General features: G+C 36.3%; 1 protein-coding gene across 1 annotated transcript; it reads left to right on the top strand.

Moving 5' to 3' along the window:
• Positions 1–12,733: 12,733 nt before the first annotated feature.
• Positions 12,734–24,274, top strand: LOC141637446 (uncharacterized). The gene is made up of 3 exons (XM_074446924.1): positions 12,734–12,848; positions 22,968–23,099; positions 23,544–24,274. The coding sequence occupies exons 1-3, from the start codon at positions 12,734–12,736 to the stop codon at positions 24,272–24,274; spliced, it is 978 nt and encodes a 325-aa protein (XP_074303025.1).
• The last annotated feature ends 624 nt before the right edge of the window (positions 24,275–24,898 follow it).

A 24,898-nucleotide genomic window follows, 5' to 3' on the forward strand; every position in this document is an offset into this window, starting at 1 on the left:
GAAGTTCAAAGAGTTCAAGGAGTCACGATTTAGTCGTGATGGGATTATCAAAGTGAAGACTTTGATATAAGCCAAATGAAATATGATATAGTATCACAAGTTAATCTCTCTTAACACACATTATGGGATAATGTGTGGTTGGATAAAGAAATCAAACGCTATTCGATATGGTTTGGACTTCGATCAAGTTACCTTGAGTTACTTGATCCTTTTGGGGATTTTATCATTTTGTCTAAATTATTTTTCCACTAAATCAAAAACGAATCATATGAGATATGAAATGATAGGGTACCATGGTTGTAAGTCTTCAAAAGAAACAAATGCTCATTTTTCCTTATTATAATCACGAGTACAACGGGTTTGTGGCTCGTGAAGCTGTCTTTCTAAAATACAAGTTTATTTCTAGAAGACAGAGTGGGAGAAATTATTCAAGAGCCACAAAGAATGTTATGTCGCAAGAAACTGGTCTTTCTTGGCTACATGAGACGTTTTGTGTAAGACGTTGTTACGTTTTGTGTAAGACATTGTTTATTCAAAACCTAGGAGGTTAAAGTCGTCACTTGTTGAAGATGATGAATTCATGTTACTTTTAAGAAAGTAAAGAGCTTACAACTTACAAAGAAATCGTTTGATTCAAGTTGATTACTTCTAGAAAGTAATGAACACATGACTTACATGAGAATGTTTAAGTCACAACTCAATACAAGGCTTAGAGCCATGAAAATCCGAAATCAAAGGCTTGATTAGTGACAAAGGGTTTTTGCACTAATGAAGAGATATTTCAAAGCTTGATTGGTAGCAAAGGGTTTTGCACTAGTTGAGAAGCTTAAGTCTAAGGATTGTATTTGATACGAATTGTGCAGCGGAATTAAGGACGAATTGGACAGTGCTAAGGACTGTTCGTACTAGGTACGCGCAGACCTGAAACTGTTTGATCAAGACAAGAAGAACTATTAAAATAGCGGACTGTTTTTGACGAACTGAATGTACTAGGTATGACCCGTTCTGGTTTTTGTGAATAAAAGGGATAGTGTTTGAACAAGCAAGACCTATTACTTGATCAAGGTGAGTGAGACCAAGACCTATTGATCACCAACTTGAGAGTTTAATCGAAATCGCGTTTCAACCAAACCAGTTTTGTTTCCAAGCAAGAAACGATTTTAACACAAGTGTTTTGTTTGTAATTTCTGGATGACTTTTATTCAAGAACATGGAGGCATTATATAGCCCCATTGAGCCGTGCAAAGCTAGCAAGGTGAAGAGGTGATCATTCACTCTTCACTTAATTACAATCATTAAAACTACTAGTTCATTGAAGTTAGACAAACACCAATTTAAGCTAACATTTTGTTGTAAACATAATCTGAAAATGTAAGATAAAAATGTAAACTTGGTCCGTCCTCTCCTTGGTAAACGTGCCACCATCAGCCCCTCTAAACCATACTTAGCAACGCAACAAAGGAAGGATAATTGGAACCTATTGGCTGAAAATTACGAGCCAACATTAGACCATCACCTTGAGTGTTCACAACCAATTCGTCCAGCTCATTAACCAACTCCGAATCATTAGCTTGGTCATTAGCTTTGTTCGCATCATCCCCTCCCCCTTGAAAAGGAATTGACCTCAATTCAGCTAGGCCATCGTCATCCAAGTAAGGAGAGAGATCACCAACATTAAAAGTGGCGTGAACACCATAATCACTGGGAAGTTCAACCTTGTAAGCATTGTTGTTAACTCGACCCACAATCTTGTAAGGACCTTCCGCTCTAGGCATGAGCTTATTCTTTCGCTTGCATGGAAATCGCTCCTTTCTCAAATGCACCCAAACCAAGTCTCCAACCTCGAACACCGTTGGCTTCTTATTTTTGTTTGACTTGCGTTTATAGGCTGCATTCACGGCTTCAATTCTGGCCCGGACTTGCTCATGGAGCTTCAACATTGCTTTTAACTTGGACTCGGCATCTTTATGCACCAACTCATCTTTAGGCAACATAATTAAATCCAAAGGAAGATAAGGATTAATACCGTATACAATTTTAAATGACGAATGACCCGTAGCATGAGTAGGCGACCTGTTATAAGCAAATTCGGCTTGAGAAAGCTTGAGATCCCAATCCTTTTGTGTCTTGTTCACAAGCCCACGCAACAAAGTTCCCAAAGTACGATTTGTGACTTCGGTTTGCCCATCCGCTTGAGGATGGTGAGAGGTACTAAATAGCAACTTTGTACACACTTTTCTCCATAATGTATTCCAAAAGTAGCTCAAGAATTTAGAATCCCGATCCGACACAATAGTCTTTGGAATTCCATGTAACCTCACAATTTCCCGATAGTACAAATCAGCCACATTAGAAGCATCATCGGTTTTATGGCAAGCAACAAAATGAGCCATCTTAGAAAAACGATCAACCACCACCATGATAGCATCCTTACCTTGTTGAGTGCATGGCAAAGCAACAATGAAGTCCAGAGAAACATCGTCCCAAGGTCTGACCGGAATTGGCAAGGGAGTATATTCACCCGGTTTGAACTTGCTTTTCAAAACTTGACAAGTAACACACTTACCCACGATGTTGTGAACATCTTTTTGCAATCGTGGCCATAAGAAATGCTCTTTCAAGATCTCCATGGTCTTAGCCACCCCGAAGTGACCAGCTAGCCCTCCACCGTGAGCCTCCCTTACAAGTAGTTCCCGAATAGGATGCTTAGGAACACAAAGTCGATTTCCTTTAAAAAGAAAACCGTCTTGAATCAAATACTCTCCCTTAGCTCCTGATTCGCACTCAAGATATATTGCACCAAAGTCTCCATCTTCAACATAGTAATCTTTCAAAGTTTCAAAGCCCAAAAGACGAACATCAAGTGTGGACAGCAATGTATAACGACGAGATAAATCATCGGCTACAACATTACTCTTCCTATTTTTATATTTGGATGAAAAGTTAAATGATTGTAAAAATTCCACCCATTTTGCGTGCCTTTGATTTAACTTCTGCGGCCCATTAATATATTTCAAGGATTCGTGGTCGGAATGTAATATAAAATGGTTAGGACGAAGATAGTGACTCCAATGATCAAGAGCCCGCACAATAGCATAAAATTCCTTATCATAAGTGCAATAATTCAATCGAGCTCCACCCAATTTCTCCGAGAAGTAGGCAATAGGACGTTTCCCTTGAATCAAAACAACCCCTATTCCCACGCCACTAGCATCACACTTGACCTCGAAAGGTTGAGTAAAGTCGGGTAAAGCCAAGATATGAGCGGTACACAACCGATCCTTAATCGTTTCAAAAGCTTGCTTAGCAGCCCCGCCCCAATTAAAACCTCCTTTCTTCAAACACTCCGTTATAGGGCTGGTTATGGTACTGAAATCTCGAATAAATCGACGATAAAATGAAGCAAGCCCATGAAAAGATCGTACCTCACTAACGGTTTTAGGTTATGGCCATGATCGAATTGCTTCAATTTTTGATTGATCAACCGAGACACCATCCTTGGACACTACGTATCCCAAGAAAACCACGCTCTCCACAAGAAAAGAGCACTTCCCACGCTTCCCATAAAGTTTCTGATTTCGCAATGTTTCGAACACTTGCCTCAAATTTTCAAAATGATCATCTATGCTCCTGCTATACACCAATATATCATCAAGATAAACCACAACAAATCTGCCCAAGAAAGATTTAAGTACCTCGTTCATCAATCTCATGAAGGTACTTGGAGCATTGGTAAGACCGAATGGCATGACGGTCCATTCATATAACCCATGCTTCGTTTTGAAGGCCGTCTTCCATTCATCACCTTCACGCATCCGAATCTGATGGTAACCACTTCTAAGGTCGATTTTTGAGAAGATAACCGAACCATGAAGCTCGTCAAACATATCATCGAGCCTTGGAATTGGGAAGCGGTATTTGATTGTTATATTATTCACGGCACGAATATCAACACACATTCTCCACGACCCATCTTTCTTTGGCACATGTAGCACCGGTACAGCATAAGGACTTATACTTTCACGAACATAGCCCCTAGCCATCAATTCATCGATTTGCTTTTGGAGTTCCTTTGTTTCTTCGGGGTTACAACGATAAGCAGCTTTATTCGGGAGAGATGAGCCCGGAATAAGGTCAATTTGATGTTCAATGCCCCGAATAGGAGGCAAACCAGCCGGCAATTCATCGGGAAATACATCACTAAACTCCGTAAGGAGTTTTTCAACTCGGCCATTATCCTGTAAAACAACATTATAACTCGAATTTTCTTTAGCAACCAGTAAGAAAACACGTTCACCACCATCAATAGCACGCTCCACATCCCGTTCTCCAATTAACAACGACATACCAGCCTTGGGGACCGTGTTTGTGGCAGCAACACGGCTATTTTGAGGTGATAAAGGTTTGAGCACAATTCGTTTTTCCTTATCCTTCAATTCATATTCATTACACCTTCCCCGATGCAACACATCCCGATCAAATTGCCAAGGTCGACCCAACAAGATATGACAAGCATCCATGGGTATAACGTCACACAAAATCTCATCAACATACGAACTCATAGTTAAGTTCACACGGGCCTGTTTCGTGACTTTAACACTACTACCATTATCAAGCCAATGCAACGCATAAGGATGAGGATGTTTTGTGGTCTTAAGACTCAATTTAGACACCATTTCAGTAGAGGGAACGTTAGTACAACTCCCTCCATCGATAATTAGGCTCACCCATCTATCATTCACCTTAAAATTAGTATGAAACAGTTGGTTTCGTTGTCCCGACTCAATTGGTTTAGACTCAACTTTCAAAGTTCGCAAAACCAAACTAGTATTGACATGAGGTGCCTCATAACCCTCTACTTCTTCTTCCCCTTCCTCATTATCATTAGACATCAGGAACTCATTCATTTGTTCCTCCTCGGCCAATAACTCATCCCGACACTCTAAGGCTTCTCTTAAGGTCACAACTCGTTGATTAGGACACACACTTTGATAATGATCGAATCCTTGACACTTAAAGCATCGAACCTTAGCCAAACTAGTCTCTTTTCCCGGGGTTTTAGAGGACTGACCAGCGGTGTTTTTAGGGCTGCCAGTCGAGGTGTTAGACACGGCCTGGTTATTTGGAGTACCGACAAATTTAGACTCGGGTTTAGACCATGATTTAGGCTTACTCGATTCCGAATTCGACCCACTCCCATACTTAGGCTTCCCTTGGGATTCAACTTTCAAACAAAGACTATACAAAGTATCAAAATCAGAATATTGGTATAACTCAACCGTGCTAGCAATGTTATAATTTAAACCACGCAAAAATCGAGCAATTTTTTGTTCCTCTATTTCCTCCAATTCACCCATAATAGCAAGATTCTGAAATTCATCTAAATACTCGCTAACACTCAATTTGCCTTGTCTAAAATCAGCGATTTTGCGATAAGTAAACAGCCTATGAGTCGATGGTACATACCTTTTCCGTAGTTTGCGTTTGAGGGACACCCAAGAATCAATTTTCTCCTTGCCTTCTCGGACCCTCTTAGCCTTCATCGCCTCATACCACAGCGATGCTCCTTTGCTCAATTTCAGAATTGCAAACCTACACCTCTTATCATCATCCAAGTCTTTCAAATCGAATAAACGATCGATTTTCCGTTCCCACTCCAAATAGGACTCGGGATCAGCCCCTCCAACGAATTCAGGAAGATCACTCGCCTTGAATGCATCAACAATTCGTTCTCCTCTTCCAGGTTGCCAACGCTCTTCAGTTTCACGAGCATGCTTCAAAGCTTCCCGTAATTGATGAATGAATTCTGGACTGTTGAAGTCTACCGACATAGTCAAACAAGGATCAAGAGCCGAAGCTCTGATACCCCAAATGATACGAATTGAGCAGCGGAATTAAGGACGAATTGGACAGTGCTAAGGACTGTTCGTACTAGGTATGTATGAGACAAACGTTTGATTAAGACAACAAGAACTATTAAAATAACGGATTTGTTTTTGAACCGAACGTACTAGGTACGACCCGTTCTGGTTTTTGTGAATAAAAGGGATAGTGTTTGAACAAGCAAGACCTATTACTTGATCAAGGTGAGTGAGACCAAGACCTATTGATCACCAACTCGAGAGTTTAATCGAAATCGTGTTTCAACCAAACCAGTTTTGTTTCCAAGCAAGAAACGATTTTAACACAAGTGTTTTGTTTGTAATTTCTGGATGACTTTTATTCAAGAACTTGGGGGCATTATATAGCCCCATTGAGCCGTGCAAAGGTAGCAAGGTGAAGAGGTGATCATTCACTCTTCACTTAATTACAATCATTAAAACTACTAGTTCATTGAACTTAGACAAACACCAATTTAAACTAACATTTTATTGTAAACATAATCTGAAAATGTAAGATAAAAATGTACACTTGGTCCGTCCTCTCCTTGGTAAACGTGCCACCATCAGCCCCTCTAAACCATACTTAGCAACGCAACAAAGGAAGGATAATTGGAACCTATCGGCTGAAAATTACGAGCCAACATTAGACCATCACCTTGAGTGTTCACAACCAATTCGTCTAGCTCATTAACCAACTCCGAATCATTAGCTTGGTCATTAGCTTTGTTCGCATCAGTATTTCATTATGATGAGATATATAGCAAGTGAATCCAAAAACCCACTTCTTCAATTAGAAGGAATGTATTCAATACATGTCTTGAGTTTTATAGATTCTTGCAATCCTAAGATAATGTGAAACTTAAGAGAGGGTCATAAGTAGGACATCAATGAGTTGGAATAAATGTTTTGATCATGTTATAAAACTTTTCTCGATAGGTCGAGAAGTTGTGTTTATACATAGAGTTTAGTGGGAGTTACGGAAATTTTAATTAGTCTAATATGTGGATGACATATTGATCATTGGGAATCATTTAAGACTTTTGGAGTAATATAATACATCTTTAATATTCGGATTTATGGAGATAAATCTACGTGATATTAATGTCAAATAAGGAGTCTTATGTTGATAAGATTCATGACTAGTTCAATCAAGTTGAACATATTTGATTGATTCCATTTGCTTCCGCTGCCGGATCAATTAAATAAATAATGATGTATAACGCTTCATATACTTTGAGTATGATGAATTGTTTCAAATCGAATTTAAGTAATAGTTACCAAGTAAGCCATAAAGATTACCCTTAAGTGTTTGCAGAAGCATTAAGGATGTAAAGCAAAGTGTTTTTGATGCAATTTTGTGTAAGGGTGTTACACAAATGACAATTAACAATTGAGATTGCGCATGGTTTCCGACAAAACCATAATCAATACACATCAAGATGGTTAAGTAACCATTGTGGCTATGTTATTTAAGAAATAGATTTTCTAGAATCATTCTAGGCAATAAAGAACAATGAGAGATATTTACAACGGAAATTGAGTACACTTGCAATCATGAGATGTACAAGAAGGATGAGTCCCGCACACTGTGAAAACAGTGGGAGCTATTCTAAGGCTAGAGGGCCTATGACTAGATTGGATCTAGACACGTACTCATAAAGTTTTGTAATGCAAATGTATACATTACAAAGAAAACGAATATGTAGTAAGGTTGAGTTAGGTACAAGAAGTTGATAAAACCTACTAACCAAAGCCTTTTCATAGGCTTAACATGATGAGTCATATCATTTCAATTGGATTGAGATTAGTAACTACATACAAGATCAAAATTAGATTATAGAATATGAAATAGTAATCAGGTATTGACTATTCATATGTAATAATCACATTTGTCGTTCGAGTTTTTAAAATATGAAAACTCCTTTTATACTTTGTTACATCCAAACGGGTTGTAGAGACAATATTAAACCCCGTTAAAGTGAACCCGGATTAACATGGTATTCGCCCATAGTCACTTATATGAGGTGACGTCTCGAAGTGACTAGAGTGTGATGCGATTGATGGCAAGTTCAAGTGCCATAGAGTCATGTGAGATGACTAGTCGATCACATAGGCAGACTGTTAGGAACACCTTGTCGGGCCTTATGACCGCTTATAGAGTTCTGGCAAATTTATATAGCCTGGTCGTGGCGAGAGCTACTATAGTATTCTAATGAGTCGATTCTTTTTACTAAAGACTGTTCGCCTAAGGTGGCACAGTTTCAGATTAACTTTGATTTGTGTTACTACGACCTTCGTAAATGGGGTCAAATGGGCATATTTTGGGTTATGATGGCTGTGGCTAGTCGAAGGGAATAAGTGCGATAGAAATTGTCCACCCCCTTGTCAGGGTTAAAACAATATCTCAGGGCCACTCGAGGAGTAATGAACTGGAAATGCGTGGCCACGCTCGGAAGGTATCTATGGTAGATAATTCCGGTCAATCAGTTATTCACCAGATTGAGGAAACCACTCTAGATATGATCACTTGCAAGTACGACCCGAAAGGTACCTTGCATTGAGTGGGAGATAGTAATAGGACAAGAGAATTGGTGACGCACACTTGTCGAGGGCAAGTGGGAGATTGTTGGAATAAGTGTCCTCCGACAATAATGCGATCACAACTGTTGATCATAATGATCACATGTTTAAATCTCATTTTAAGAATACATGTGGGATGTAATATTTTACAGTCAACTGGTCCACACATATCGGTAATGATTGGCTGACTAGAGTTTGACATTACTGTCGTGCGACGGTGGTGATCAGTTGATCCCCTTAGGTCATACCTATAGGGAAATACTCTTAATTGATTATTTAATTAATCGTATGCCGATACGAGTTAATTAAATTGCTTAAAAATTGACGGATGATTTTGTGAGTGAAATTAACGTGTCTTATTGTAATTCGATTATATTAGATACGGTCTAAGTAATTGAATTGTTTTATTACTTAGATAAAATTATTGTTTACGAAACAATTTGGAATTGAAATTGAATGAATAATTTATTATAAATACAAGACGTTGTAATTTATAATTTGATAACCGTTTTGGTACAAGTAATTACGAATTACTAGTCGATTTTGTAAATGACATATTTTATGAGTATGTTGATTTTTAATATGATTAAAATACATTACAAATTCACATGTCAAGTAACATGTCACATATGTCACAATTGACAAATGACAAAATAAAATGGACCTCCCATTTTATAGATATGTACCGATTTTTGGAGGGAGTTAGTGGAAAAATTGTGTTAATTGTTTTAAGTGGAAAACACAATCATGAAAGCTAACTACTAGCCATGCCACCCTAAGCTTTTGAGAAGAGCAAAATTAAAAGGCATTGGGCAACCTACCCAAGGCCTCTTTTTAAAGCCAAAACAAAAGAAAGAGAGAAGGTGTATTCTCAAGGATTTTATTCATTCATTTTTACATAGAATTTCTAGTGTAAGAAATTGCTATGATTTCTCTACATCTTTTGAAACTTTTAGAGAAATAAAAACTACAAAATCTCCTCCTCTTGGACCGAAATATTTCAAGAGTACAAATAAATATTTTGTGTCAAATTTTAAGTAAGACTAATCCTAATATTAGATCATATTATTTTAGTCTTTAAGAAGTATTCCTTGGGTATTCACTTTTGGGAGAGATTCTATACTTGAATCTTTGTTCATCCATTATTTGGAATGCTCAAGAACTAACAAGAAGGAGATCTTGTTGGTGCCCATAAAACCGAAATTTAGATGGTGAGAAAACGATTTCTTCTCTATATTTACTTATGTTTGCATGCATAAGATTTGTATTTAATTTTATGACTAAATTAAATTGAAACATATATGAATATGTTGTAAATTAATGAGATTAATTTCTCTAACAGTCCTAACATAAGGACATTAGCTACTCATGCTATTAGATTTAACAATAATAACAATGAATATGCTAAGAGACATGATAAAAAGATTATATGGAAGAAGCATATACTAATAATGACAATAATAAAGCAAGAATTAAAGAACAAGGAATTAAAGTATAGCAATAAAGATTCGATTGAAGTTAAGAGTAAAGAAAGATTAGAGAAGAGAGAATCCGGCAATAAGAGCAAAGTAGCAGCAGAGATTAAGAGAGTAAAAAGTTATGTAAAACGTAATTAAGAGTGTCCAGAAAGCTGTTAAGAGATAGTCGAGAGATATTTATGACCTAATCACGACTTCCTTATATAGGAAAGTAAAAATTAACAAAAGTAAACCTAAACACGGATTAATTAACCCGTGTAAACTAGCTAATCACTCGATCGAGGCTTTTTATTCCCCTCGATCGAGAACTTCTCCAGCAAATATTTTCGATCGAGCAAAAGTAGCTCTCGATCGAACACTCCCAAAATAGCCATCTTCGATCGAGCTCAAGAACCACTCGATTGAACTCCTCCTTCTTCCAAACCACTCGATCGATCATCCAAAGCTCTCGATCGAGCACCTTCCACTGAGAACAGCCTTGACTTCGTTGGTTAGCCTTCCAAGGACCTCCCTTCACGCTTCCCAAGGTATGACTTCTGCTCCAAATCTCCGTCTCCTTAAAATGCATGCAAAGTGGGACGACTAAGGTACGATTCCACTACTTTTGGATCCATTTCTGCAATTAAGACAAAACAAACCAAAGTAGCCAATTCGGGGCATTTTGCAATACAAAGCAACGTAAATGGCATAGAAATGCGTGTAATAAGAGGCTAAAAAGTATATATAAATTTCACGTATCAAAAGTAAGTTTTAATTTAGCCGAAAATCAGGGGTGTTACACCCACGGGTTCCTTTTCCTCGTCGTTCATCCTGTTAGCTAGCTCGTGGGAGCTGGGTTAGGCTCGCCCGAGCTCCTCCTCTTTGAGGTTCATCCTGATGGTCAGATCATGGGAGCTGGGTAAGTGCTCGCCCGAGCTCATGCTGGGCTCATGGGATCTTCAGCGAGCTCGCCCAAGCTCAGTCTCTTTTCTCTCGTGCTTGGGCGTGGCTGCCTCCCAGCTCGTGGGAGCTCGCCATGACTTGTGAGGGTTCTTCTCCATTGCCCGAATGCTTGTTTTATTGACTAAGGCCTTTAGTCTTGGTCTCCTCTTTGACGCTTGGTCATTAGATGCGGTCAATTTAGCTCCGTAATGCACCAATTAAGCAAGGCTAATGCTCTCCTCCTACAAAGGCACCAAACCTCATAGAATTTGCATATTCGGAAGCTAAAAATAAGAAACAACCTTAATAATCACGTAAAAGCCTATGAAACGAGGGCTACTTAGGGGGCTAAATTGCGTAAATACGAGTCACATCATGCCTGCCCACTACTGCTAGTTTGGTTGGCACTTTTGTCAAGTCTGATCAAGCTACCATGGACAAGACAAGGCTTAGTTTTGCCAGGATTATTATGGAAATGAAAGTTGCGCAGTAGTTTCAAAATGTTGTGAAATTCTTAGATGAACAAGGTTGTATCTATTAAGGTTGAAAATGAATGAAAGCCTGAATTTTACTCTTAATTTAAGGGACTTGCTCATGAGGATAAGAATGGCAGAAAGGTGTCTCAAACTAAACAGAAAACCACAACTGTTAAGGTTTGGAAACCTGTTCTACCAAAGACTGTGACCAACTTAGAAGTTCAAATGACACTTGTGCAAAGTGATACCCAACAGACTATAGTTGCAGACTATAGTTGCTACTCCAGCTGAAGGTACAACAAAGAGTCCGGAGGAGAGTGAATGCAGTACACCTCACAATATAGGGGATAAATCTTATGCTGAAGCAGTGGATGGGAATGTTATTCCTAAAGTTGGTATTGGAGTAGGTATACTTTCTTCCCTAAACGAATAATATTGGTTTTTGGAACGTGAGAGGGTTGAATAATTTAAATAAAAAAAAAGATTGTCAAATGGTTCATTCACAATAATGAAGCAGGCCATTTTGGCCTGTTGGAGACTAATTTAAATGGTGTAAATGTTGGTAATATTTCAAATAACATGCTGGATGGGTGGTGTGTTACTACTAAGTGTAGGCTTCATAAAGGTGGCAGGGTCTGGATCCCGTGGCAACCTAGCCTTTTTGATGTCATGGTTTTACAATATGATCCTCAATTCATCCACACTAGAGGTTACTGTCAGGAGTTAAAATCAGCAATTTATTTTTACTATGGTATATGCATTTAATGAAGGGACTGAGAGGATTGATCTTTGGAATAGGTTATCTGTTATTCCTCAGGGTTGTCATGAGCCTTGGGCTGTTCTGAACGCTACTAAAAAATTAGGGGGAAAAACTAAGCAAGAGGATATGGATGATTTCATTAAATGCTTGGATATCTGTTGCATGACTGATATCCATTCTACTGGTGCTTATTACACCCGGAACAATAAACAGGCTCCATTGCAGAGGAAATATAGTAAACTGGATAGGTTCCTCATTAATCAGGAATGGCGTGCTGCCTTTCCCGATATGAGGGCCCATTTTCATCCAGAAGGGTTATTAGACCAGAATCCCTACATTGTTAGCAATGCCAAGCTTGGTGGCCAAAACAAAGCCTGCTTTAAATATATTAATATGTGGGGAGCTGCGCCATCCTTCCTGGCTAGAGTAGAGAATGAATGGAATATTATTTATTTGGGCACTAAAATGTTCTCCGTTATTAAAAAGCTGAAGAGTCTGAAAGTTGTCTTGAAGGAGTTGAATATGGAAAGTTATTCAGATATTGAGACTGAAGCCAGTATTGTTTCACAGAAGTTGGCAAGTAATGAGAATCAGATTGTTTAGGATCCTACAAATTCTACCATAATTGCCAAAGAAATGGAGGCTTGTACAAGTTTAAGAGAACTTAATGCAGCCAGAGATAGTTTTCTACAGCAGAAACCCAAAACCCAGTGGATTGCAGAAGGGGACAACAACACTGCCTATTTTCTTGGTGCTATCAATCGCAGATGCCTCAGGAATTGTTGGAAAAATGTGTCCTCAACAATAGTGCGATCACATGATTTAATATCATAATTAAATCTCATATTAAGAATACGTAAGGGATGATTCATTTTATAGTCAACTGATCAACATTAATCGGTAACGATTGGCTTGCTAGAGTTTGACGTTATTGTCGTAGGACGGTGGTGGTCAGTTGATCTCTTAAGGTCACACCTAAAGGATGATGCCCTAATCAGTAAATTTGATTAATTGTATGATGATACAAGTTAATCAATTCCTTAAAATGAACAAGTCATTTGTGAGAGAGAATATTGATATCTTATTGTAATGTGATTAAATAAGATTTATTTTACTAATTGAAATACTTTATTACTAAAATCGATTATTGTTTGTGAAACAATTGAGATGAGAATGAATGGTTGATTATAATTACAAGATGTGAATTATAATTATATGACCCATTTTATTTATGTGATAAGGTATCACTAGTCAATTTGTTGTATGTAATTTAATTAATTTATAAAATGATATTTATGTGATAAATATGCGTTGAATTAATTAATAACATGTAACATATTACATGTGACATATTGTGTGACAAATGACAAATTGACAAAATAAAATGGTAGTCCATTTTATGTGTTGGACCGAAATGGAAGGGGTATTAGTGGGTTGTGATTATTTTATTTTATGTGATAAAATAATAAATAATAGAACCTACACTACTAGCCTTACACAACCTACACTTTGATAAGAGAAAAGGGAAAAGAGAAGATGTTCTTTTGGCCTTATGTTGACCGGCCACCCTACTCAAATATGAGTAGTTTTTGGTTCTTTTACACTCTCTTACACACTACCATTCATACTACATGTAAAACTCTTTCAAATATTCATTTCTCTTTCACCAAAACTTGAGAAGTTTGATTCAAATTGTTCAAATAAATTACTAATATTATTAGTGTAATATATGAGTATTAGTAATCAATTTTAAGGTAGACTACTAAATAAATATCTAGTTAATATTATTTAGTAGTGATAAGGGCTAGTCTTGGGTGCAATCAAGAGGAGAATCTCTACTTTGGGTTTTTTGGAGGATCATCCTAATACTCATTATAGCTCAAGAACAAGTGAAGGTATGAGACCTTACTTGTAGGGCTGAGCAAAACCGGGTACCCGATACGGTTTTCAAAACCGTATCGGGTACCCGGTTTTTAAAACCCCAATTTTTTGGTTTCGAATACGATACGGTTTAACCGGGTATACGGTTTTCGGGTATCCGGTTAAACCGTATATACGAAATGCGGGTACACGAATACGGTTTTTTGAATTTCCATTAAAACCATTGAAAAAAAAATGGAAACACAATTACCTGAAATAATGAATTCACTCATTCAGTACTCAACTACTCATTGCAAATAATGATCAATCGATCAAACAACTTATAATCAATCAAACGATGCAACGAATGAAACGATGATTTGTGAGGTAAACGAATGAAAGATGCAACGAATCAAACAACACTCTTAAAGAGATGCAGAGGTAAACGAAAATCGACCACTTTGTTTCTTCAATATTAATTAAATTGTCATCAAACGATGCAACGAATGAAAATCGATCCAAAAACATATAATCAATCGATCAAACAACATATAATCCAACAAAGTAAACGAAAATCAGAACAAAAAATACAAATAAATCAAACGAAAATCAATTCGAAATACTGAAGTACAAATGAAAATTCAACTTAGACAACAAATCTTGATAGAGAGATGACTTGTGAGGCAGATCTGAATTAGGGGGAAATATATTAATTGAATTGGGGATCTGAAATTTAAATTAGGGTTTAATTTGGGGGAAAATTGGGGATCTCGACTCATAGTCATATGAATGTGTGACTGTGTGTCTGTGTGTGTTGTTGAAGGAGGGAAATAGAATTTGGATGGAGCGGTGTTTCTTAAACCTTTTTTTTTTTTTTTTAATAAATTTTAAAACCGGGTCAAACCGGGTATACGCTTTGCCAATTACGCTGACCCGGATACGGTACGGTTTCTAAAAAACCGTATCGGGTATACGGAAAAAAAAATCGTATATACGGAAAACCGTATAATGAGAACCGTATACCGTATCGTATCCGTATTAAAAAACCGTTTCGGAAATTTTTGCTCAGCCCTACTTACTTGTGCCCATAAATCCGAAATTTACAATGTAAGGGACATTGTTTTTCTCATAAATCTTTTATTTAGTTATGCATGCACTAGATCTAAAGAACAAATAATTAAGAAGTTAATTAGTTCACTATTAGAGGAGTCTAATAATAGGTATATGAACCTAACAAGTGGTATCAGAGCATAAGTATGTTGCATGCCTAATCGGTTATTGTTTTTCCGAGTTAAAATGTTAACATATAAAACTAAAAATTTGAGTTTTATGATGATAAAGCCACGAAAATTTATGCATGTTATATATTCTGGTCCTAAAGTGTTTTAGGTCATTTTTATGATTTATGGAAATTTATTGCTCATTTTAATGATTTTTAGTGATTTTATTACATTTTTATGAGTAAAATGAACTTTTATTCACTAAAATAAGTTAACCTTGACTACTGGCCGTGGTATTTTAGTATAACCTCACATGAATATTTTATGTATTGCATCTAAAATATCATATTAATGTGATTAATATTTCATGATTTATGAATTTTTAGTGTAAAAATGGCATAAATGGAGGTTAAAATGACTAAAAATGGTTAAACTTATTCTCTGACCTTGAAAAGTTTATATGACCTCACATGACTATTTTAAAAGTTGTGTGTAAAATATCATATTAATTGGATTAATATTGCATGATTTATGATTTTTATGAGATAAAAATGGATTAAAAGAGGTAAAATGGTTAGAAATAGTTAAATTTCGAATTAGGCCATGAGTTTTTAATATGTTGTCACATGCATGATTTACAGAGTGTATGTAAATTTTTAGATGAAATGATCTCATTTAGCATGGTTTATGAATTTTTACAGTAAAAATGGCATAAATAGTGACTATTTTAGCATAAATAGCTAAAACGAAATGCATGGCATGAGAAAATTACTTTAGGTTGCATAAATATCCCACTAATCAGATCTAGAGTTGTAAAATTTATTGGATTAATTTTTGGATACTTTAGATGTTTTATGAGATAAAACCGATAAATTGCAACTATATTTTCTCAAAATTAATTCAAAAATTTTAACTATGATTTTTGACATTATGAGTATCATGGAATTATTCCAGAATGTTCAAAAATTTAAAATTCAAATTTTGAAATTATTGTAATTTATTTGGATTTATTTCATAAATGTTATGATTTTAAGGTAAAAAAAATGAGCATAAAACTTAAATCAAGTTGAATTATTGTCAAAAATTGAGTGGTGACTAATGATTGAGTCCTAAGAGTGTTAGGATAATTAACTTGAGCTTAGATGTGATTTAAGTGTTAATTTGTGATTTTAAGAAGTTATTATCACGCATTTCCATAAAACCGGGTTATATATACGATATAAGTTAAATAGGGCGATTTGGCACATAATTTGGCATGATAGATACATATTATAATGCTGCATATTTCAATTGTTGAATGTCTTTTATTTATATAATTTTGAATTATGTAATTTTATCTTAGTATGACCTTAGTTTTAATCGATATTACCCGTAATGAAAGAGAATATTGATTCGGTTGTAATTTAATGTGATCTCATATCACTTTTATTTTTATTAGTTTTTCCATTTTACAAATGTATAATAGGAATAGCTCTGTATTTTTATTATTATTTGTAATTATGGAATTGCTTCAAGACGGTGCCATTCGGAAAGGTGATCCGATGAAGATGGTGTTCTTGGGAGGCGTGCCACTTGAAAATTCAAGGGACCAAAGGAGTTGGTCTCCGAATATGTAATTGATTATTAGATTTTCTATTTTAGGAAGACCATACTAGGAATTTTATTATTGCTTTGCATTTCTTTTAATATGTTACATGCATTGCCAAATCGCCATGAGCAATAACATGCATATCATACCGAGTCATCGACCGTGTCAATTACAATTATCGTAGTTCACCGCTTTAGTTCACTTAAAACGTGCTAGATAATAAATTGACAAGACCTCTCACATATAATAATTGAGAATTAGCCTTACCAAATAGTAGAAACCATGAATCCCAATTTCATAAGGAAGTAGATTCGGCTCACCGGGGTACTAAACTTGTTACGTTGGGTAAGTGGGTAATAAAATGTTATTACATCGAAATTTGGATTGCGCTCAACGGAAGTATTCATGACCGTAGTCGCATGTGTTCCAGGATAAAGATGAAAATTAGAGTAATTTTTATCGACCGAGAGTTCTAGAAGTAGAATCAATTAAGAGGTTAATCCACCGAGTTATATTAATAAGAGATGACTCGGCTTACCGTACCGGTATTAATATGAATTTGGATCTCGGAATCATTTATAATAGTTGGGTATAGGTCACTATATAAATGCAACACTTGTTTACAAGTATTATTTAAACGATAGATGTTAATTATTTCCTTCATTTCCGTTTTTGTAGCTAATTATACGCAATGAGTTCATCTAATACTACTACACCAATGACCATTGATTCATGGCTCCAATCATTCGATGAAAAATGCTCCGAGTATGACAATGATACGATTAGAGAATTACGCGTTGGCATTGGTCAGGATGGAAATTTTTGCTTCTTTACCACCTCCACACCACCCACTCCAATATTAATGCCCACCACCTTGGTAAGAAAATCTTGTGAAGAAAATCTCGCTAAACCCAAGGCATCCTTGTTTGAAGAAACAAGGAGAAGTATTAAATTCAGTGGGAGTTCTAGCAAGAGTGTCCTTGCAAATGAAAGGAGTATTGGAATTATTAAAAGGAAGGCAAATATGGGTGAGAAACCCAAACCTGATAATGAATTGGAAATGGATAGTGGGACTACCAAAACCAAGACCAAGAAGGGTGCCCAATCATATGAGGAATGTCATTATTGTAATGTCATGTGCCATTGGAAGCGAAATTGCCCCAAGTATTTGGGAGATATCAAAGTTGGACTTATTACTCCAAGTGGGACTTGGAAATGTGGAAAAGCTAAATAAGAGTGATATATATCTCCGACAAGGAAATGGAGCTAGGGTAGCCACCACTTCAAGAGGGACTTATGTACTTATTTTTGCTAATAGCTTTAAGTTGCATCTACATAATGGTGATTATGTACCCATTTTGTCTAAAATATTATTTCCATTTCTATGTGAAACATGAAAGGATTTATATTTTGCCATCAAAGACAATTGTTGTATTTTGTTAAAAAATAGACATAGCTGTGAGCCATGTCACTTATCTTTATGATATACAAGTTTTAGACACTTCCAACTCAAGCAAAGATATCTTCATAATACGATCCAAAGACTCAAACAAAGTAATCCAAATGATTTGTACATATGGCTTTTTCGATTAGGTCACAAAATATAAGAAACGCATTGAAAACTAGTGTCGACTAGAATTATTAGACCATTTGATTTTCAATCATATGGAATATGCGAATCTTGTCTCCTTTGCAAAATGATTTGTACTCTCTTTAGTGCTAAAGGGACATGAGCAAGTGATTTGTTGGGACTAATACATGCCGATGTATGTCTTCTAATGAGCATCACCGTAAAGGGAATTTATGACTACTTCGTCACTTTTACCGATGATTTAAGTAGATATGGGTATATTTACTTAATCAAATATAAAGTGAAGCATTTGAGAAATTTGAGAAATTTCTAAATGACATAGAGAACCAATTGAACAAAGTAATAAAGCATTACGATCCGATCGTAGTGGCAAAGATCTAAGTAATGAATTTTATTTATTAAATATGGATTATGACCTAGTGTCACTACCCATAAGATCAAACTAATATGAGTCGGTTTGAGTTATTGAACTCAATTTTGGGAATTTGCAATCCAAAACGGACAAGTAATTCTAAGCGGATGGTCAACCAGGGAATACCTGAAATAGAGAGTCTATTTAACAAATGACATGGATCAGACTGGTATATTACATGAATCAAACTGCAATGATAGGGATGGCCTTTTGAAAGATAATGCATAGTCTAGATAAACTCCTAATACTCCACCTTATATATGTTTGTATCTCACAATGCTATCTCTCAAGAAGATAGATGTATTTCTGAGAGATAGAGTGGGAGTAGATTGGATTGTTACAAACATGTCTTATAGTTGAAGTGTTACTTTGTTAAAGTAATAGAACTATAATCTATAAAGATAGAGTGGGAGTATAGCTCAGTGGGAGTTTAGCACACATGTCTTATTGTTAAAATATTGCTTTGTGAAAGTAATGGTATTATGACCTTATTCCAAATCGATCTTGTTACAAACGAGCCAGAGCATTACAATCCGAAAATTGTTACTCAAGAGTAGATTTACTTTAAAGCGAGGGTCTCTTTAAAGGTAAATAGAGCTTTAGAGTATTCATATGCATAAGATTGACATAAAGATGTTGATCAAGATAAATTATGTTACGAATTGCCACATTTCATTTTGATGAAGGTTGGCAAATGATATTAAAAATTCGCTTTTCTAAAATGGGAATTTAGAGAAGGATGTGTTTGGAACACAAAACCTTAGATGAAGATCTAAGAATCCTAACATCTTATGCGTAGCTTTCTTAAGTGATCCTAGAATGGTCTTAAGCAAGCATTAAAGGATCATACTTTTCGTTCATGTGAAAATAGTGAATGGTTTCATTCACATGATTGAAGAATCATGATTATACATGAAGTTAAGGGGGGGCTAGAATTGTTTCTCCATGTCTTATATGTTGATGACATATTACTTATTGAGAATAATGTACCAATGCTCTCTTCTGTGAAAGAGTGATTGGAGACTTGGAAAAGGGTGCAAAGTATTCTAGATTTTGAATCTATGAGAGAGAATATTGGCATAGAATTGAGAGTCTTATGAGGATAAGATCTTTCGTATCTGTTGTACATCAACAAGGTTGAATAGGCTATTCATGTTGATGGAAGTGGAATTATTATGATGGAATCATAGTCATTCACTGAACCTATTAAGTTGTTGATCACATGAAATCGATTACTAATGTTTCCGCCATTAGAACGATCATGTATGCCAACAGACGCACGTGTTGTGATGAACCATATGCTAGGAGCATAATGAGTCAATAACAAGTTAATTCATAAGATGGTCTTGTGAAAGCCTTAAAGAACAATTGAAGACTTGTTCATATGTTTGGATGATAAACTAAGTTAGGTGTTGAAGGGTTGCACAAACTTTAGTTTCCAAACTTAAAGGGATTTGTTGAAATCCTAGGATGTCTTATTGACTAAGGAGTAAGAGACTAAAAAGATGTTTTAGTTTCGCGCATTGCAAATTCTACAAAAGGATTCTAAGTATATTGTGATAACATGGTCAACGTAGGGATTAAGGGTGAATCCCTCTACAAATGACTTTATCACAAGTTATGAAATAACAGTGGGAGCATCTTTCAAGTTAAAGAGCCCAAGTCTAGTAAGAAGACTGGACAAATACTTAGAGATAAATTCAAGTTATTAGAAATAACATTGAATTGAAGGAAATAGCAATTGACAAAGTTGGAATATATGAATATAGGGTATATCCACTTGCCAAGCTTTTATTGCATTTTAACTAGTGTTAATAATACACTAAAGATTATAGGATATGAAGTAGTAATAGTGTATTGACTATTCATATGTGATAATCGCATTTGTCATGTGAGTTTTATTAAACTCACCTGTTACCTTGTTGAATCCAAATGGGTTGTAGAGACAAGTTGAACCCCATTAAAGTGAACTGGATTGACATGGTATTCGCCCCTAGTTACTTATATGAGGTGACGTCTCGAAGTGACTAGAGTGTGATGCGATTGATGACAAGTTCAAGTGCCATAGAGTCATATGGGATGACTAGTCGATCACATAGGCAGACTGTATGGGACATTCTGTCGGGCAGTGACTGCTTATAGAGTTCTGATAATTCATAAAGCCTGGTCGTGGCAAGAGCTACTATAGTATTCTTATGAGTCAATTCTTTTAACTAGAGACTATTCGCCCAAGTTGGCACAAATTTCTTATTAGCTTTGATTTATGTTCTACGACTGTCGTAAATGAGGTCAAATGGGTATATTTTGGGTTATGATGAACTGTGGCTGAACAAAGGGAATAGTGCGATAGGGATTATCCACCCCTTGTCAGGGTTGTTTGAAATCTCAAGGCCACTCGAGGAGTAGTTAACTGGAAATGCGTGGCCACGCTCGGAAGGTATCTATGTTAGATAATTCAGGTCAGACAGTTACTCTCCAGATCGAGGAAACCACTCAAGATATGATCAAGTGCAAGTACGACCTGAAAGACACCTTGCATTGAGTGGGAGATTGTAATAGGACAAGAGAATTGGTGACGCACACTTGTCTCGGACAAGTGGGAGATTGTTGGAAAAATGTGTCCTCAACAATAGTGCGATCACATGATTTAATATCATAACTAAATCTCATATTACGAATACATAAGGGATGATTCATTTTATAGTCAACTGATCAACATTAATCGGTAACGATTGGATTGCTAGAGTTTGACGTTATTGTCGTAGGACGGTGGTGGTCAGTTGATCCCTTAAGGTCACACCTAAAGGATGATGCCCTAATCAGTAAATTTGATTAATTGTATGACGATACAAATTAATCAATTCCTTAAAATGAACATTTCATTTGTGAGAGAGAATATTGATATCTTATTGTAATGGGATTAAATAAGATTTATTTTAGTTATGTGATCAGGTATCACTAGTCAATTTGTTGATTATAATTACAAGATGTTGTGAATTATAATTATATGACCCATTTTATTTATGTGATCAGGTATCACTAGTCAATTTGTTGTATGTAATTTAATTAATTTATAAAATGATATTTATGTGATAAATATGCATTGAATTAATTAATAACATGTAACATACTAAATGTGACATATTGTGTGACAAATGACAAATTGACAAAATAAAATGGTAGTCCATTTTATGTGTTGGACCGAAATGGAGGGGGTATTAGTGGGTTGTGATTATTTTATTTTATGTGATAAAATAATAAATAATAGAACCTACACTACTAGCCTTACACAACCTACACTTTGATAAGAGAAAAAGGAAAAGAGAAGATGCCCTTTTGGCCTTATGTTGACCGGCCACCCTACTCAAATATGAGTAGTTTTTGGTTCTTTCACACTCTCTTACTTACTACCATTCATACTACATGCAAACTCTCTCAAATATTCATTTCTCTTTCACCAAAACTTGAGAAGTTTGATTCAAATTGTTCAAAGAAATTACTAATATTATTAGTGTAATATATGAGTATTAGTAATCAATTTTAAGGTAGACTACTAAATAAATATCTAGTTAATATTATTTAGTAGTGATAAGGGCTAGTCTTGGGTGCAATCAAGAGGAGAATCTCTACTTTGGGATTTTTGGAGGATCACCCTAATACTCATTATAGCTCAAGAACAAGTGAAGGTAGGAGACCTTACTTGTGCCCATAAATCCGAAATTTACAATGTAAGGGACATTGTTTTTCTCATAAATCTTTTATTTAGTTATGAATGCACTAGATCTAAAGAACAAATAATTAAGAAGTTAATTAGTTCACTATTATAGGAGTCTAATAATAGGTATATGAACCTAACAGGAATAAGGCTATACAAATTGAAGAGCAAATGTGCAATACATGTAAAGAGAGCAGCAATATTCAAGGTGCGTTCCTAGAATACTACCAAACCTTACTTGGCACTGGGACAGACACTGAGACAGTAAGAGCAAAGGCAATTAATAAGGGAAAATGTTGTGAGACTCAACACATTGAATTATTAAACAAACCTGTAACCAATGAGGAAATAAAGGAGATCATTTTTTCAATCCCTAATGATAAGTTACCAGGGCCTGACGGCGACACTAGTGGCTTCTTTAAGGGTGCTTGAAGCATAGTTGGTCAAGATGTTTGTGCTGATGTTCAAGATTTCCTTGTGACAGGTAATCTTCTTACCCAGATCAATGCAACTAATATAACTCTTATTCCAAAATGTGAAACACCTACTTCTGTGAAACACTTCAGGCCTAGTGCCTGCTGTAATCTCATTTACAAGACTATCTCCAAGTTACTAGGTAATAGGCTGGCCATGATCTTACCTGATATTATTCATGACAACCAAGGAACATTTATTTAAGGCAGTTCCATCATTGAAAATATCCTCATTTGTCAGGATATTGTGAAATTATATACTAGGAAAGCAGTCTCACCTAGATGTCTTTTTAAGATTTACTTTCAAAAAGCCTATGACACAGTGGAGTGGGATTTTGTGGAATAATTGCTCCAAGGGCTTAATTTTCCTACATCATTTATTCAGAAGCTTATGATATATATCAAGACTGCCTCTTTTACTCTTTCTCTAAATGGCACTAACTTTGGTTACTTCAAGGGTCAAAAGGGGCTCAGACAAGGGGATCTAATCTCCCTTCTAATATTCGCCATATGTATGGAGTATCTTACAAGACTAATCAATTATGCTCCTGACAGATGGCCTTTCTAATACCATCCACTATGCAAAGGTCTAAAGCTTAAACATTTTATGTTTGGTAATGACCTTCTAATGTTTTGCAAGGGTAATGCTCAATCTGTTATGCTTCTTATGAGGGCATTCTCATCCTTTCCTAAAGCATCTGGTCTAAGTATGAACAATTCCAAATATGAGGTATACTTTAATGGGATGGAAGAGGTGTTGAGGAGCGACATCAAGCAAGTCACTGGCTTCATAGAAGGTAGTATGCCATTCAGATACTTGGGAGTCCTTATACAGGTAGGCAGGCTTACTAAGAAGGAATGTAATGTTCTGACTGAAAAGATGGTTATCAGAATCAGAAGTCTTGGGGCAAAGAAACTCTCTTATGCTGGAAGATTAACTTTGATCAATTCTGTATTGAACACCCTAAACAACTACTGGGCATCTATGTTCATTATTCCTAAGAGTGTTATCAAAAGAATAGAGAGAAGCTGTAGAAATTTCTTATGGGATGGCAGCTCTGAGTACCATAGAGTACCTCTGGTAGCCTGGGAGAAGGTGACACTACCCAAGGATGAAGGGGGTCTGGGAATTAAGAAGGCTGATATATGGAATGTTGCAGCAGTTGCTAAACTGGTCAACTGGATATACAGTAAATCTGATAGACTTTGGATTCGTTGGATCAATCAAATCTACATAAAAAACCTGGATGGGCTTGATTATAATCCCCCAACAGATGCAACTTGGTCGTGGAAGTGCATATGTAAAGTGAAAGAGTAAAGGATGGCTATAACGATAGACAATGGATACCTGATGTGACTCATATTTGAGCACATTTAGTCCTCGAATTAGCCTCGTTCCTATGCTTTATAGTGCATAATTGGATCATTTACTATCTTTAGTTTCCCATTTTGCATATTCTTTGAGGTTTTGTTTCCTTGGTAGGAGAGGAATGCAAACCTTGCATTTACATGGCAAAATGGAGCTAAATTGATCGCATCTAATGACCAAGCATCAAAGGGAAGACGATACTAGAAAGCCTATGTAGATAATAAAGTAGATTGGGCAATGATGAAATGATCCTTGCATCCCCAATAAGATCCTCGGGGATTGTTGAGGATTGAAGAAAAGAGAAGTGTCTGACCCAGGATCCGAGCGGATTGCAAGCAATCCGGGCGTCTCCCTGCACAACAACCCGAGCGTCCCGAGCTTACGACGCTCGTCTTGAAGCCCTATGACCCGAGCGTCTCCCCTAATGATCCGCTCGGATCTCCTAACAGAAACCACCGTGCCAGCTTCCAAGCCGCTCGGGACGAGCATATCTATGCGGGACTAGCAAAAAGGAGATGCGCATCTCCTTGGAGAGGAGCACTTCCTCAACTTTTCTTAAGGGTCTTAATAGTC

Source organism: Silene latifolia, unplaced genomic scaffold (assembly GCF_048544455.1).
Source record: "Silene latifolia isolate original U9 population unplaced genomic scaffold, ASM4854445v1 scaffold_112, whole genome shotgun sequence".
Taxonomy (NCBI): Eukaryota; Viridiplantae; Streptophyta; class Magnoliopsida; order Caryophyllales; family Caryophyllaceae; genus Silene; species Silene latifolia.

What these genes read in the sequence shown, in the direction of transcription:
- LOC141637446 (XM_074446924.1), top strand. Translation starts at nt 12,734, where the DNA reads ATGGAGGCTTGTACAAGTTTAAGAGAACTTAATGCAGCCAGAGATAGT. An exon ending in CAACACTGCCTATTTTCTTG is followed by an intron (nt 12,849 to 22,967) that starts GTGCTATCAATC and finishes TCCTTGTGACAG; the next exon opens with GTAATCTTCTTACCCAGATC. An exon ending in GACTATCTCCAAGTTACTAG is followed by an intron (nt 23,100 to 23,543) that starts GTAATAGGCTGG and finishes CACTATGCAAAG; the next exon opens with GTCTAAAGCTTAAACATTTT.